We start from the raw sequence: 15,391 nt of genomic DNA, 5'->3' as shown, positions 1-15,391 counted from the left end.
AGATCACCCACTATCTTCTTCTTGCTCCCTTGGCTTCCTTTTCTCCTTAGCTTCGATCCTAATGGAAGAGATGGAGTTTGGATGGTTGAGATGGGAGATGAGAGGGTAGGAAGTGGGCCACACACAAAGCTCTCTTAGAGGTTTGAAAGAGCTTGGATATATGATCTTTTTTCTTGCTTAGGAAAGTGAGTTTGAGAAACGAGAGAGAGAGGGTTGTAAAGAGAGAGAGAGATGGGTGATGGAGTGATGGATGTGGTGTGTGATGGGTGTGTAAGAACTTTGTTAACTTTAGGGGTAAATGGTGTAAGAAGGGTATGGGATGTGTAAAAAATTGTTGACTTATGGGGTTGCTTGGGGATGGGTGTGAAGTGATAGTGTACTTGACATGTACTTGGCTTTTAATGAGATTGATTGGTTGATGGATGTAACATTGGGTAGGGATTCTCTTGAGTTTTACAACGCGTGGCATTTTTCTTGAACTGAACGTGGGCCCACATCTCCTAGCATGGGTATCACCTCGGCACATGAGACGCGACATCAGAACCGTGGTAACGACGTGGTCGCAAGGATACAAGTCTCAGTTTAAGTCGACTCAGGTTTGTAGGACTCGTCTTAGGATCGCGTACAAACATCAGATAAAGGTCAAAGGTTGCCAGAATTCGATCGGGAAGACCCCAAAAGCCGATAGAATAGTACGGTCTAGGATACGGGTCTTACAAGTTGCTTAGGAGAATGAGAGAGAGATGAGAGAGAGAGGTTGTAAGAGAGAGAGATGGGTGAGTGATGGGTGTACTTGATAGGTAAGGGTTGTAAGAGAGAGAGTTGACTTTGGAGATGATGTTGTACTTGACATTTGATGTTTGATGTGTACTTGATTAATGAGATATATTCTCTTGGGATTGTAATGTGCGGCATTTTTCTCAAACTAAATGCGGGCCCACATCTCCGGGCCCGGGTATTGCCTTAGCGCGCGGGACGCTGCGTCGGAACCGCGGTGACCACGCGGTCACAAGGATACAAGTTTCGGGTCGAGACGACTCTGGAATACGGGATACGACTTAGGGTCGCGCATAACTGCTATCTACACATTGTGGGTCACCGGATTTGACCAAGAGGACTGCGGAAGCCTACAGAATGGTACGATCTAGGATACGGGCCTCACACCAAAGAGCCAAGAAAACCAAGTGAGGAATGAAGAGCATTGAAGGCTTAAAGTGAAGAAAAGGAACCCTAAAAATCTACCTCATTCAATTCCTCGAATCAAACTCCAGCAACGAAATCCTTTAATTTCACGCAATCCTCGACCAGTCGAAAGAAACCCTCGACCAGTCAAAGGTTTTCTTCAACTTGTCTAAGGTTATGCAGACAGCACACAGACTGTGTAAATTTGAGGTGGTTTTTAGATTTTTCCAATTCGGTGCGAAAGTTGGAGTTGCAAAACTATAAATAGGAGTCCTTACGATGTTCCTAATCATCTTCTAGGGTTTGAGGAGTGGAGCAAAAGGGTGGAGCCGCTGTACGAGAGTTTTTCTTCTTCTTCCTTAATTGATCTTTCTGTTTTGTTAAGAGTTATTAGTTTAATAATGTCTATAGTTGGCTAAACCTCTTATCTAGGGCTAAGATGTGAAGCTTATAGTGTGATTGGGATGATTTCTTTATTTTGATTCATGTTTTGTTGAACTCTCTTGGATTCTAGTTTTATTATGAAGGAATATTTTTAGTTTTTAATGGTTTGTTGTGATAAATTACAATAGATCTGCGATAGCTTAAGATATCTTCTTTTCCTGAATTGAGATTATGAAATTAGAAAATCCTGTTGTTCACCATCGTCCCTTGGGCATGGTAGGATGATGGAATCCTTCCTAACCTTCACAATTCTCTTATGATTAGTTGTGAGATTAATAAATCCTGTTGTTTGCCTTATCTCATTGACATAGTTAGGTGATGGAATCACTTACAAATCCTCACAACTCTCATTCATTGATGATTAGATCCATGAGAAGTTCAGAGATCTGACAAATCTCTTCTTACTAACTGGATAAGATAGGACTCCGATTCTAATTGTGTCCTTGAATCAAGTATAGTATCACTCTAATTGTTACAACTAGATCCTTAGTACTCTAGTCACCACCTTTAAATTTATAAGTTTTAATTACCTTATTTAAAATCACTTTTTCAAATATTTCAGATTTAGGTTTACATCTTCTTCTAGTTCTAGTTCTAGTTACTTTCAAAAGACACATAAGTTTAGTCCATTTGGATTCGACCTTGGCCTCACTAAGATTATTACTGCATCGTCACCCTACACTTGGGGTTGTGAACATCGGTCGGACCGAACTAGCTTGTTTTTCTACTGCAGATTTTGTAATCTTCTCCAATCTTTCTTCATCCTTTGTACTTGCTTTTCTTAGATCTCGAGGTCTTGAAATCTTCAATCTTGCTTTCCTAAGATCCACTCCTTGCTTTTGTGATTCTTAAGCATCAAATCCATGCTTTTGACATTCTTTTCAATATAATCTCTTAGATTCACATCGTTATACAAACATGTATAAAATATACCCATTAAGCAATATCATATTTATAAAGCCATAATATAAACAGGGGGGAATATGCAATATTTGACACTCAACATAAGGCTTCGATCGCCCCGCCATTCAGATACTTCATTCAATGGTCATGATTAAAAGTTAGATCGACGGTTACTGATCATCGATATGGCTCACGACTATACGGATGTGTATGATATTAAATTAGTTTGGTACCTTAAATTTGATCATAATCTAATTGTATAAAAGCCATAACTTTGACAATATTCGGATGAAGATAATTAACTTAAGTTTCTAACAAATTTTAAAAGTATTTGCATATCTCTTATACTCGTCTTGCGAGTCTAAGTTAAACGATTCAAGACGCGATCTCAGCTCGATTTCCCGTGATATATGTCAAGCCCGTTAAGACAAACGTCTTTCTATAATTTCAGGTTTAGTAACCTATTAACGGGCGATCTAGAGCTTATTTGGTTAATTTAAATATTTCTGAAATAAAATAATTAACAAAATTTATTGTGTGCAATTAGCTTCGCCTGAATTACATATGTTTGCGATGTGAGCCATTCGAAATAAGCGGAAATGGTGATTCAATACTAATTACCCTAATCCGTTGATTTTAAGGCTAAATGATACTTTTTCATTTTATTTTTTACATCATGTAATCATGATTTAATCCCTTAGTTAAGTAGATTTTAAATGGATCTTAGTTTATTATAATCATTCTGATTTATCGATAATGGGTCGCCTAGATTTTAGCTTTCGACTAATACATCATACGGTTAGGCAAAAGATTTAGGGTAAACGCATTCGTTTGCTTTTTTTGCAGTTAATTAATCAAATTTGTATGGTTCTTTAATAGTAACACCCGAATATATGTTAACATCGAGTGTTAAAGGTTAGTAAATCATAAAATAAGTTAATTCTAACGAAAAAATTTCAATAATTTTTTAAAAATCCAAAATGATAAAAATTCGAGACATTAAAGACCATCATGCAGCACATGCCTCCACCAAACCCATTGCCTATGGTTACGAAGAAAACGTGGGTTCCAGTAAGGTCAGAGGCATACCAAGCGTTGTTGCTATTTGAAACATGTAATGCAAAACATATATAAAGAAAATTAGAGTCAATTCCCTTCGTCCACCTGGCCATCCATTGACGCTTGGCACATCTCCCCAAGACATGTCCGACCACCAGTTGGCACACATGACTAACCTTCACGTAGTTGGGTTTGGAGGTCTATGAATACCCTTGGACCTCTCATTTGCAAGGATCCATTGTCTCCGCACCGAAACTTTGCCTTCCTCAACAAGACCACCACAACACCTTTGACTCCCGCATCCATAGGAGCCACACTCTACCAGTGAGTTACCTACACCCTCCTACTCCAAGGTGAGCGGGTCCGCGCCACACATTCTACGTGCCTCGTGGTCCATGCCTTTCCATGTACGGGCCATTGACCTAAGCTATGCCTTACATAATAGCTACTTGGCCCCTTAGAAGATGGTGTCGCACGCCTGCCATGCCAATGCGATCGCAATGGGTTTTCTTGATCGGTAAAGACAGAGAAAAGAAGGTTGGTTAAGTAGAATTTGACAATGAGAAGAATTCCGCTGTCTATTAGTCCAATCAATCGTCCCAGCCTCCACTCTTTACCACTTTGATGGGCTGGGTAAAAAGGAGATGAAAAGTCGAGCTCCGGCCATGTTTCCACCGATAGCCGTGTTCTTTTTCCCCCAATAAACCAACGCATGCCCAACTGAAGGGACACGGCTCCATGATACACTTTGGGTCATGGGCAGAACCTGACCGTGAAACTCTTTTACCGTAAATATCCTCAGCTCTAGGATCATCCAAGGAGCATTCAGAGGACAGGCTAGCCTTTTGCTCTGCACAACAAACGGCAGTTTTAAGTTGTGACAACTGAGGCCCAGATCTGGTGATTCAAACCGTTAATCTATTTTGTCCCAACGTTGATGGATCATCCGCCAAACCCTACCATATACCAAGATCTTAGCCACTAATCTTTGAATTTTATTTATTTATTTTTTCAGTTGAATGCAGACCCATGTTTATATTTCACTTTTTGGCTGTCTATTTGTAGGCTCAAAAGTATGTGATTGTCCTATCAAAGGTTCAGACATGGTGGTGTGGGCTGGAATCTCGAACGACAAAATCATGGGCCGCACTTGTTAGAAATATACACACGTTTACACCGTGCACAGACTAGGTTGCGTATGATCCTACAATTCCTCTCATATGATTACCCTTAGATCGTCCATTGTAGTCTTGGACTCTTGCTTTGTGCAAGTGGGCCCACGGTTTAGCGATCCTCACCATTGGTTTCTGATATGAGCCAGGTTCCTCTCCTTTAGATGCTTACCATTCTTCACTATCTTCCCCAACTTTTGGTCATGATACTAACCTTTCAACTCATCGCCTCAAAATGGACGGTTGAGATAAATGCATCGCCGGTCCATCTCGCGTCATTTGTACCTACGCGAATTGCCTGCGGCAGGAGTTGCAACAACCCGAAGCTCTGTGTGGCCGATGGAGATTTCGGTGTGAATCCACTCCGTCCATCAGTTTACCACAGATCATCTTAGGTTGAGTGCGCAAAATTGAGAAGATCCAGGCCTCAAAAGGGCCACAACACAGGAAAAACTGGGGATGGAAAGTCCCACCATTGAAACCATCCTTGGGCTTATTGTGATATTTATGTGCCATCCAAGCCATTCAAGAGATGGTCCCCGTTAAGATGAAGGCAAACACAGATACCAGCCAGATCCAAAACTTCAGTGGTCCCAAGAAGATTTCAGTGGTTTGTGTTCAATCCACTATTTCTTGTGACGTGGCCCACTTGATTCTTGGATCCAACTCATTCTCGGGTTCTCATCGTAACATGAGCTGGAGAAACTGACCGACGGAGAGGATTTCTCACAGACATCACATTGGGCCACAGATCAGATGGTGTTGCCCCAAGTGGTGGTACGGAGATGTGTTTACCGCTGTGGGGCCCAATGTGATGTAACTGTTTTATATCTGCGCCGTCTATCAGTTTTTTCCGCTCATTTTAGTCACTAAGAAAATAATTAAGCAGATCTGAAGCTAAATTGGACCACATCATAGAAACTAGTGGGGATAATGATACCATTAAAACCTTTCAAGGGGTCACTGTAATTTTTATTTGTAATCCAACCTGTTGATAAGGTCCGTCAATCCTAGATGAAAGAAAAACACAAATATTATCCTTATCCAAAACTTTTGTAGCCCCCTTGAAATTTAAAATCGTGGCCGTTCATCATACTGGAGCTTTGGATCTGCTTAAATTATTGGGCTCAGGCACCGAAATGAGGGGAGAAAACGGATGGACGGCGCATATATAAAACATATACATCAAGTTGGCCCCACAGATCCCAACACATCAACACACAGGTGGTGTTGGCAACACCACCCAATCCGAAACTCGCGTCGCATTTCTACGCAACTGAACCCTGGCCCCCACTTGCCCAGAACCCGAGTACGCTGCACTGGGATGGCGGTCCGTACCATTCGACTCGGGTGTTACGATATTTGCCGATACGAAAGTCCGATAATTTAAAAAGTGTAAATGGAGGTAATGAGCCCACTTGTGGAAAACGAGGACAAGTGCATGTTACCTTGATTTTTTTTAAGAGCTTTTTATTTCTCTCAACTAAAAGCCAATAGCCTTACAAGAAAAACTTCCGTACTCTGGAATGGTGTGGTGGATGATACGCAGCCACTTGGATATTACTTAAAATTGCATACATATCATGAAAAATAATCAAATTAAACTGTCTAGATCCTGGTACGCGTTGTAGATGTATTATAAACAAAAGATTAAGTTAATTTGATTATATGACTATTAGATTGGTGGACATTATTGAATAGTTTAAAATGAAAAATAACTAACGGTCCAATTTCCACAAATAAATGTGCACCAATCAGAGCTAAGGACTGATCAACGAATCTGATCTCGGGATTGTGACTCGGCGAAGAGTAGACTGCACAATCTAGCCGGTTTATTTTAGTAAATATACATCACGTGTACAATTTCTGAGTGCACGTGACTTATCAAGCATCATACGCACCATATAACTCTTCTAGCCTTATTCTGGTTTTACACTGGCAGGACCGGTATTCTTTGCACGACTACACCAATGGATGTACAAAGTTTCGTGCAACAACGGAGTTATTTGGGTTCACTGACGAGTATATACAATCCACTCCGTCAATGAGTTGAGACATTTACTAGTAGTACTGATCCCATTAAAATCAGGTCCATCCAAACTGAGATAGACCTAACGACATGTAAAAGTAGGGATGTAACGCCCACCGTCGAAATTTCAATATGTGTTCATTTTGATTATATGAAATCTATGCCGTTAATCATGTGAGACCCACCTGGATGAATAGAAATTCAAGATTTCAGAATGATTCGGAAGCACAGAGTAAATTTATATGATTTAAGCGTGATTAAATAATTTCTCTGTTTATTGGCCTATTTATATCGTGGATCGGTATTATACTTGTTATGTACGGTTACAATTAGGTTCTACAACTTGTGGACGGATTAGATTTTATAAACAGATCACAGTGGACCCAGGGAGCTCGGGTGTTGCACGCCGTTTCTACAACAGCTGCTGAAGAGGATTCCGCTTCTACTAAAATGTAATATTAAATCAGAAGGTTTCAGGTCCAACTGGTTGGACAATATCTTACGGTCCGATCAGAAGGTAAATTCAAAATTTTCACCTTAGACAAAATCCAACTTTTCCAATAGGGGGGATAAAACATGATAACCAACTTTCATATAAATCAGTATGATCCAGTCATTATGTAGGATACATCAAAGAAACAATTTCAGACGTTGATAAATAGAAAAACAGTTATGGTCCATATAATATTTTATTTATCGGATTTTCTAAGAAAAATATACTTATCATGAAAGAAAACTATTAGAATGTCTGGATTTTACGAAATCATGACAGATTGGAAATTATCTGATGGTGGACGGAGACAAAAATAGTACAAGCTGTTGGATTTAAGACCTTCTCATGTTACAGAAGATTAGAGAGAGAGAGAGTCTGGAAAAAGCAACTTTCTCCTTGTGTGTTCAAGAAGGTGAATGAACCTGGGGCATGTTCCCGGGCGGGAGAAAAAGAAGATTCGGCCGAATGCTTCTTTTACACGTGTCGGGACATCTCCTTTCCCGCCCTCCTCAACGCCCTTTCTTTACTTCTTCCATTTTCTCGTCTGATAAATTCACTCCACCATTTTCCAATATCTCGCGGACAATTTCACGCGTCTCGAGAAATTCATGGATGTCATGCGACTTTTGGCGGATGACAACAAAAACAAAAGCAGCGGAAGAGGGCTCGATTATGAGAGGCAACCCCAGTTTCTCGCTTTTGGAGAGGCCCGAGGACTCTTTTTCCCTTCTTCGCGACTCTTCATGCCCACCATTCGTCGCTCTGTCGTGTCCCAGCATTCTAAGATATTCACATGATCTGGACCGTCTATTTCTGATTCTATTCTATATATATCTCTATCTTGAACAATTTTCACCTGAACCTATGGTTCGAACCTTCAGCATATGTATATATATTTTCAATGGCTCGCATTGAATGACAAATATCAAAGGTGGTGATGATCAGATTATTGGATCATCCCTTCTTCACTGTTCTACTGATAACACGAACGGTTCAAATGATCTGGCCATGTCAGCATATGGGTCCCACTGGAAGCGATCTAGAGATGTGGATGGATAATCCCTGTTCGCCAATCCATGATGGGCCCACGCTGCCGCATGGTAAGATGATGGAGACCACCCATGTGATTGGTCCTAGGAATGATGGATGATTATACAAACAACGTACTTGTGGGACCCCGTTACTGACACCATTTCCCCAGTTTTGTGTGGACTGCCGTAACTGTGTTACTTATCATCGTTGTTTAGAAGACCGTAAACGTGTCACTTTTATCATCGTTGTTTAGAAGACGGTCTGTTAGACGGTTTAGGTGGTCTAGACAATTTGACATCCGTATGTTTGATTATGTATCATACGTTACATAAGATCTACGGTCCTGATCACCCATGAATGAAACAAATGTGTCAGATCCACCGTAGATTGACCAACACAGCAGCACAGCTGTGACCGACAATTCGCCTTCGTACTCCATAAGCAACTTGACAGTTAGTAGGGTTCGGTTCCCATGCATCGCAACCTAAGTTCTTCCACAGGATGGACCCCACATCAGATATTTACAGACAATCTATACGCTCCATCTCCTCCTTGCTACCTTTACCTTAGTACCGTTTCATATTCAAAACATCACTCCATTTAATAAACCAATACTTACTATGAAGAAAAAAGAAAAAGGAAAAGGAAAAAAAACTAAAAAAAACCTAGTCAGTATAAATATTAGCTAACGTAGATGGACGTCTTAGTGTGGATGAGATCCAACCGTTCATCTGCTGGGCCACTCAGCAATTGTACCGGGATCTGAAAATCAGGCCAATCCAAAACTTAGGTGAGCTACAGAGGGTTGAGATGAGAACTGGTTCAAATCACGTGTGTATATATTCCATCCAATCCATTCGGTGGACGTACCAGCGTAGAATGAAAATCACGCCATTCGAAGACTGTAGGCTACGCCTCTTTAGATTTGAGAGTTTCGGCGTGTATTTAAACTGTTTCATACGGTGTGACCCACCTTATTATTGTATTGTACTGCTTTTTAAGATCCATCATGAAAATATAAAGCCTCACCTCATGAACGGCGTGGATCTAATGTTGATTCCCCCCGCGTGATGCCCGGTTAGTTGCAGGTACGCTCTCTCGATGACTTAGTCATGCTAGCACAGCCCAAAAGAAAACCCTACCGACGTACGGTTATGTGATTGTTCGAAGAGATCCACAGTCAGTGGACGCCTCGGATCATCCGACTATCAAAGAAAACGGGACCCATAAAGCAACTAGAAAAGTAAGACCATCCAACGCGACGTATGCAACGAAAGGAAAAGAGAGAAAGGAAAGAAGGAAAAGAAGGAACGCTCGTGAAAAGAGGCTCGTTATTACATTGTTAGCTATGGACAGCAAGAAGCTGCATCCCTAACTTTCTGCAGCAGCAGCAGCAGCAGCAGGAACAGCTATAGCAGAGGAGCAGCAGCAGCAGCAGCTATGGCAGAGGCGACGTAGAGAGATAGAGAGATACAGAGAGAGAGAGAGAGATCGGATACAGAAGATCTCTCTCAGAAGGAATTTCAGTGTCCCCACACCCATCCTAAAAAAATAAAAATAAAAATCCACATATTTAGAGGATAATCACAGTCGTAGATTGATTATATCGCAGTGGCTTCTGGAAAGAGGCTATCGTCCGATTCGGGAGCTTTTGCAGACTGGGTGGCTTCTTCTACCGCCCGCGGCGACGATCTCTGCCTCGGCTTCAATGCCGGTGGTGGAGGAGGCGCTGCCGCAAACCCTTCCGTCACCGCAACAACTTCAGCGGGCCATGGTGGTCTGTGGTCCTCCACGCGACCCATCAATTACGGTGGTCTCTCAGAGATGGGTATGGTGGGCCATCTCCGCGACGTCTTCGTCGTCGCCCCAGCTTCCTTCCACTCCCAGCAGCAACACCACCACCACAATCACGAGCAGTTCCTTTCCGAGCAAGCTGCCGCTCTCCATTCCAACGCAAACGCTCACGCTCACGCTCACGCTCACGCTCCTCACAACAACGCTGCTACTGCCCTCGGCGTCGGCGTTATCCCTCTCCTCACCACCGCTCCTTGTCTAGCTGAAGATCTCGATGCCGCTCCCACACGTCGGATCGGCGGGGTCCACCTCTGGCAAAACCCGATGCAGGCTCACCCCAATTACATGAAAAAACCAGTAAACGATGCCAGCGGCTCCGATGCGAATGCTGACATTCTCAACGTCAATAACAGCGGCAGTGGAATTGGGATTGGAACAACCACGTGCCAGGACTGTGGTAACCAGGCCAAGAAAGATTGCAGCCATCGGCGTTGTAGGACCTGCTGCAAGAGCCGTGGGTTCGACTGCTCTACCCACGTCAAGAGCACATGGGTCCCTGCGGCACGACGCCGAGAACGTCAGCTCTCTGCTGCCACTGCAGCTGCTGCTGCTGTGGGTTCTACCGCATCTACTTCCGCTGTAAAGAAGCCGAGGCTCATCTCTTCTCAGACACTTACCTCAGCTTCTCACACCTCCACTTCCAACACCACTCCCCCTCGCAGCTTCGATACCAGCTCCAGCCATCAAGGTCTGTTTTCAAGTTCTACAACTCATAATTCACCTTCATTTCATGCTTTGCCTTTCCAATTTCTTTTCAGATATTGAATGGAATTGGGTTTTGAGCATTGACACAGATGCAAGCTTCAGAGAGAATTTACCAGGCCACGTTCGTGCGCCAGCGGTCTTTAAGTGCGTACGTGTAACTGCTGTCGACAACGGCGAAGATGAGTACGCCTACCAGGCTGTTGTGAAGATTGGCGGGCACATATTCAAGGGGTTTCTCTATGATCAAGGGGTGGAAGGGAGAGATGGGCTTCCCAACATCTCAGACCTTCACTTAGGCGGGCCGGGCGGTGGTAGGAATGAGGCCTCTTCTTCTTTGTTCCCAGTTCTTGATCCATCTGATGTCTATGCCGCTGCATCCGGTGGGGGAATGCTTGGAGGTACGGCCTACGGTAACCCAATAAATTGAAATTTTCTCTTGGGTGGGGCTGAGATTACAACCAATGAGATTAAATGGGAACTGTTGGAATCAACAACATCTGATTCTTCTGTTGTATCTGATTATCATCCATTGGGGCGGTTTAGTTAGTTATTTTTCTTATATATGTATCTTTCTAACTGCTGTACATTGATTCAGCCACATGTTTTCTTCTCCTTTGCCACATGTTTTCCTTTCCTTTCCTTTCCCCTTATTTCCTATAATAACCTATCATGAAGTGTTTCTTAATGTATCATTCCAATGCAAGGTGTCGTTCCGGTGGGTTTTAATGATTTGAATCTTGACATTGTTGATGAATTTTCTTGATATTTTTCTTTCTTTTCCTTTTTAAACTTATATAACATATAGAAAAATTTTACACCTTTCAGAAAAAAAAAAACATAGAAAAATATTATGAACTTCAAAATAATGGGTTTGTATTAATGAAGGAAGCAAAGAAGTTATGCTTGATGGGTTAAAAGATTATGAAATAGTAACAAAATGGTGAGCTTTGAAAACCCCAATTCATTTTATATGTAGTCGCTACTTTCATCATATCACCCAACTAATTTCTCTTGATAGGATATAATCTCAAGTAACATTTTGATACCGAGCGAGAGCTGGTTTTAGAAATTTGCACTTGAAGAAATGATGTTTACGCTGACAACTGTTTATGTTCCCACGGCTGGTTGGTATTCCTTACTTTTTTCTTATCCATCAGTCTACTAAAGCGCCTCTAATGGAGGATTTTGTGTTGTGATTGTGTTTTGCTGCTGGTGAACAGTTGAGGACTGTTTTCGTTGAACATTGTTACTGTCTTTTCCTCAGCCTTTATCTTTTTGGTCTTCATCTGTTGATATGATGTTTTCAAGACCCCTCCTAATGTTTTCTTCGAAGAATATTTAGATTAACACAATATAGATCTGTTAAATTTCGATTATTGAAGTTCTCGTTCTCATTGCCTACTTAGTTTGTTGGATTGTCCTTCAGTAAGTAGAGGGTAAGGGGGGACATTCCCATGGATGTGTTGATTTCATAAATGGCCCATCTTGTTCTATTTTCAGTTCACTCTCATTTATTGCTGAAGAAAAAAGGGATTTCTATCTTTTTTGGTGTCCCTTTCTGCTGACCTTACTATTTGTTATGTCCCCATGTGTGAATATTTTATAATAGTATGCTGATGTGACGTGAACCCGAATATGTATGTTTATTGAACATTGTTCTCATATGGTGTATTCTCCTCACATTTCAATTTTGAAAATGAAAACCCAGCTGTCAGTTTGCTACCATTGATTTAAAGTTCATACCTGATCTATACTGAAAGTATTTTAGTTATGCAGACCAATACGAAATCATCCCTTGTGTTTCTTGGTGGTTACTTTGTGTATTTGATGAGCTTCTGATAAATGTGTGTATCTTCATTTGTATAAAGATGTATCTGAACGCTATTCTATGCATAAAATGCTTGCTATTATGTTCATTGCTACACACGCATTGTTATATACTTCAGGTATTCATTGTCTTTCCAAATTGTTTTGTGTATTAGCCACCTATGAATTGTCAAGTATTATTTGATTCCTTGTTGCTCTCCAAAGACGCCACCAGATTCTCGGTATGGATTCATGCATTGACATCATATTTATGACTTGTGAATTTCACATTTTGGAGGGAACTGTTCCTGAATAATGTTGTCGTACTCCCATAGCCGTATGTAGCATGGATTTTCCTTCCCTTTTTTACTTTTCCCAATGTCATCTCTCCCATAATGAAGGTACTGGAATTTTAAATACAAAATTTCCTAATATTTCCATCTTCAAAGAGTTTAAAAAAATGATTTTTTTGGTACTAATTTCCTAACATTACAACTTAAAAAAGTTGAAATGATTTTTTTTTCCCACTTTTGCCTTTAAAAAAAAAAACAAAAAACTTTAGGCATGGTGAAACCTGTGAATGTTTGGAATATGGATGACCCTTTCTTTAGAAACTACTATAAATGTGAAATAACGACAAATCCAATAATGAACATTTCAAGATAACTACAAGGAGAAGAGAACTCTGGTACACATTTTGTAAATTTTGTTCCTCATTGGTTCGTGCTGTTTTAACATGCTGCTAGTTTTCTAATGAATTTTATGTACCTCATTGTTTGATGAACTAATATTAACTGGAAATATATTTTCAAATACCATCATAGGTACATGTGAGGCTGATTCATTTTCTTAGGTGATCATTGACTTTTCATGCATGCGACTAACACCGCCATGTGTATTGTAGGTTTGGAGTGTAGAACCTTGGGTAAAATCCGTGGTGAAGCATTTAGGCAAAATTACATATTCTAGCATAGATTATTAAAATGTTGATCTGTGGGTGACAAAAGGAACTGCCTTTAAAAAATTCATTTTTTGTCATCAATCGGGTTAAGTCCAGGAAGCTTCATTGAGTACATCCTCGTATTGCAGTGTGATAGTCGAGACTATTTCTATTGGAATTGGGTTTCTGTCAATAACCCAAACATGTACGTGATGGGGATCGTCTTGGAGCATGCCTGAAAAACTTGTGAGATTCAGTATTTCTACCTGTTGATTACACAGATTATGGCTACCAGCCTTTTCCAATCAAAGAGCCAAATTATAAATAGTTGAAATAATCAAATTTAAGATATTTTATTTGTTTTGTACCTACCACACCAGTTTAGACTCATTGTATAAATGGTTTGGATCATTGGAAGACAATCCTGATTCAAACGATAAAGCCCCAATGCATGACATTGTGATATGGTTTTGAACCTTGTTTGCTAAGAATTTACCTTTAAAAAGTCAATATTTGCAATTTCTTCACATACACTATATGGTTATCCTTGGTTGCAGGAACCTTTTGTGCATTGTTCCAGTCCAAGATCTGGCTCCTGATTTGGTGTCTCATTCGTCCTCTCATCCTTAACATTCACACATCTCAGAATTTTGTCAACTCCATCTTACTCGTTCCTGCACCTGAATCCTATCTTAGTCCTGATTGAGCATTGTGCAATCAAGGGAGAATCTCTTGGATTAGGCTGGAACTATGCTCTACTAGTGGTTAATGATTGACCTCATTCCCACACAGTCTTCATGAGTTGGTTTCAATTCTGATTTGTTTTACTATTTAAGACCTGTTTTGGATTTTCAGAAAGAAAAGAAAAGAAAGAAGTGTAATGATTATCTAATGATGGATTTGCATGAAGTCCATGAGCACTATTGAAAAAAGGATTCGCATGGATTCCAGTTTTTGGGTCTTGCTTGGATAACAGCTGGAAATCTAATATTTTTGAAACAGTGTTTGCCTTGTATCTCATGTTGTGCAAGTTGGCTACAAAAAAAAAGGTAATGATTGATGTGCGTTTTTTATTTCTATTTTTGGTATCCAACCACAATGAAACATCCTATTTTGGGAAAAAAGTGTTTTATTATTATTTTTTCTTATATGTTTGGATGGCAAAGGGAAGTGTATTCCACAAAGCAATGAATGCCCAAACTCCATAGTCAACTTCACATAAGGTATGAGTTGACCGTTGTGAGAGGAATATGAGATTTCCACATACTATCCAAACAAGACCCTAAAAAATGGAATCCATGGGAATCCATGTTTTGATAGTACTCTTTGATTCCATAGGAATCTATCACTGGATAATCATTATACTTTTCTTTTTTTTCCTTATTGTTTTTTCCACAATCCAAACAGGCCCTTATATTCCAATCTTGAGCCCACATGATGATTACTCATTTAGCTTCCTTGTTCAAGGAGATTCTAAGGTTCGAATTGCAATCAATTATCATGATCAATGTCATAGCTTGTCTTTAGGTTCCTAACTAAGGATGGCGTTTCTGCCAAAAATTTGTTAGGTCCTTTCTTAATTGAAAAAGAGAAGGAAAGAAAAGCTTTTGTGTTCCTTCCCATTGCCTTTATCTAAACTCCTTCTAGGCCTTCCCCTCATCCTCAAAGTTTCCTTCTTAATGCAGTCGTCCTGATTTTCTTAGCAGATGGCTAAACCATCTCAGTTATCTTCGAACATATTATCTCCATATGGGTCTATTTTTCAATTTGTG

At 40.5% G+C, this 15,391-nt stretch overlaps 1 protein-coding gene across 1 annotated transcript; it reads left to right on the top strand.

The window, feature by feature from the left end:
• The first annotated feature begins 9,451 nt into the window (after positions 1-9,451).
• Positions 9,452-11,602, top strand: LOC131251237 (protein LATERAL ROOT PRIMORDIUM 1). Its single transcript, XM_058251842.1, has 2 exons — positions 9,452-10,856; positions 10,963-11,602. The coding sequence occupies exons 1-2, from the start codon at positions 10,139-10,141 to the stop codon at positions 11,298-11,300; spliced, it is 1,056 nt and encodes a 351-aa protein (XP_058107825.1). The 5' UTR covers positions 9,452-10,138; the 3' UTR covers positions 11,301-11,602.
• Positions 11,603-15,391: the final 3,789 nt, after the last annotated feature.

This window comes from Magnolia sinica, chromosome 7 (assembly GCF_029962835.1).
Source record: "Magnolia sinica isolate HGM2019 chromosome 7, MsV1, whole genome shotgun sequence".
Lineage (NCBI taxonomy): Eukaryota > Viridiplantae > Streptophyta > Magnoliopsida > Magnoliales > Magnoliaceae > Magnolia > Magnolia sinica.
Note: the sequence above shows the minus strand (reverse complement) of the source record. Positions and strands in the feature narration are given on the sequence as shown.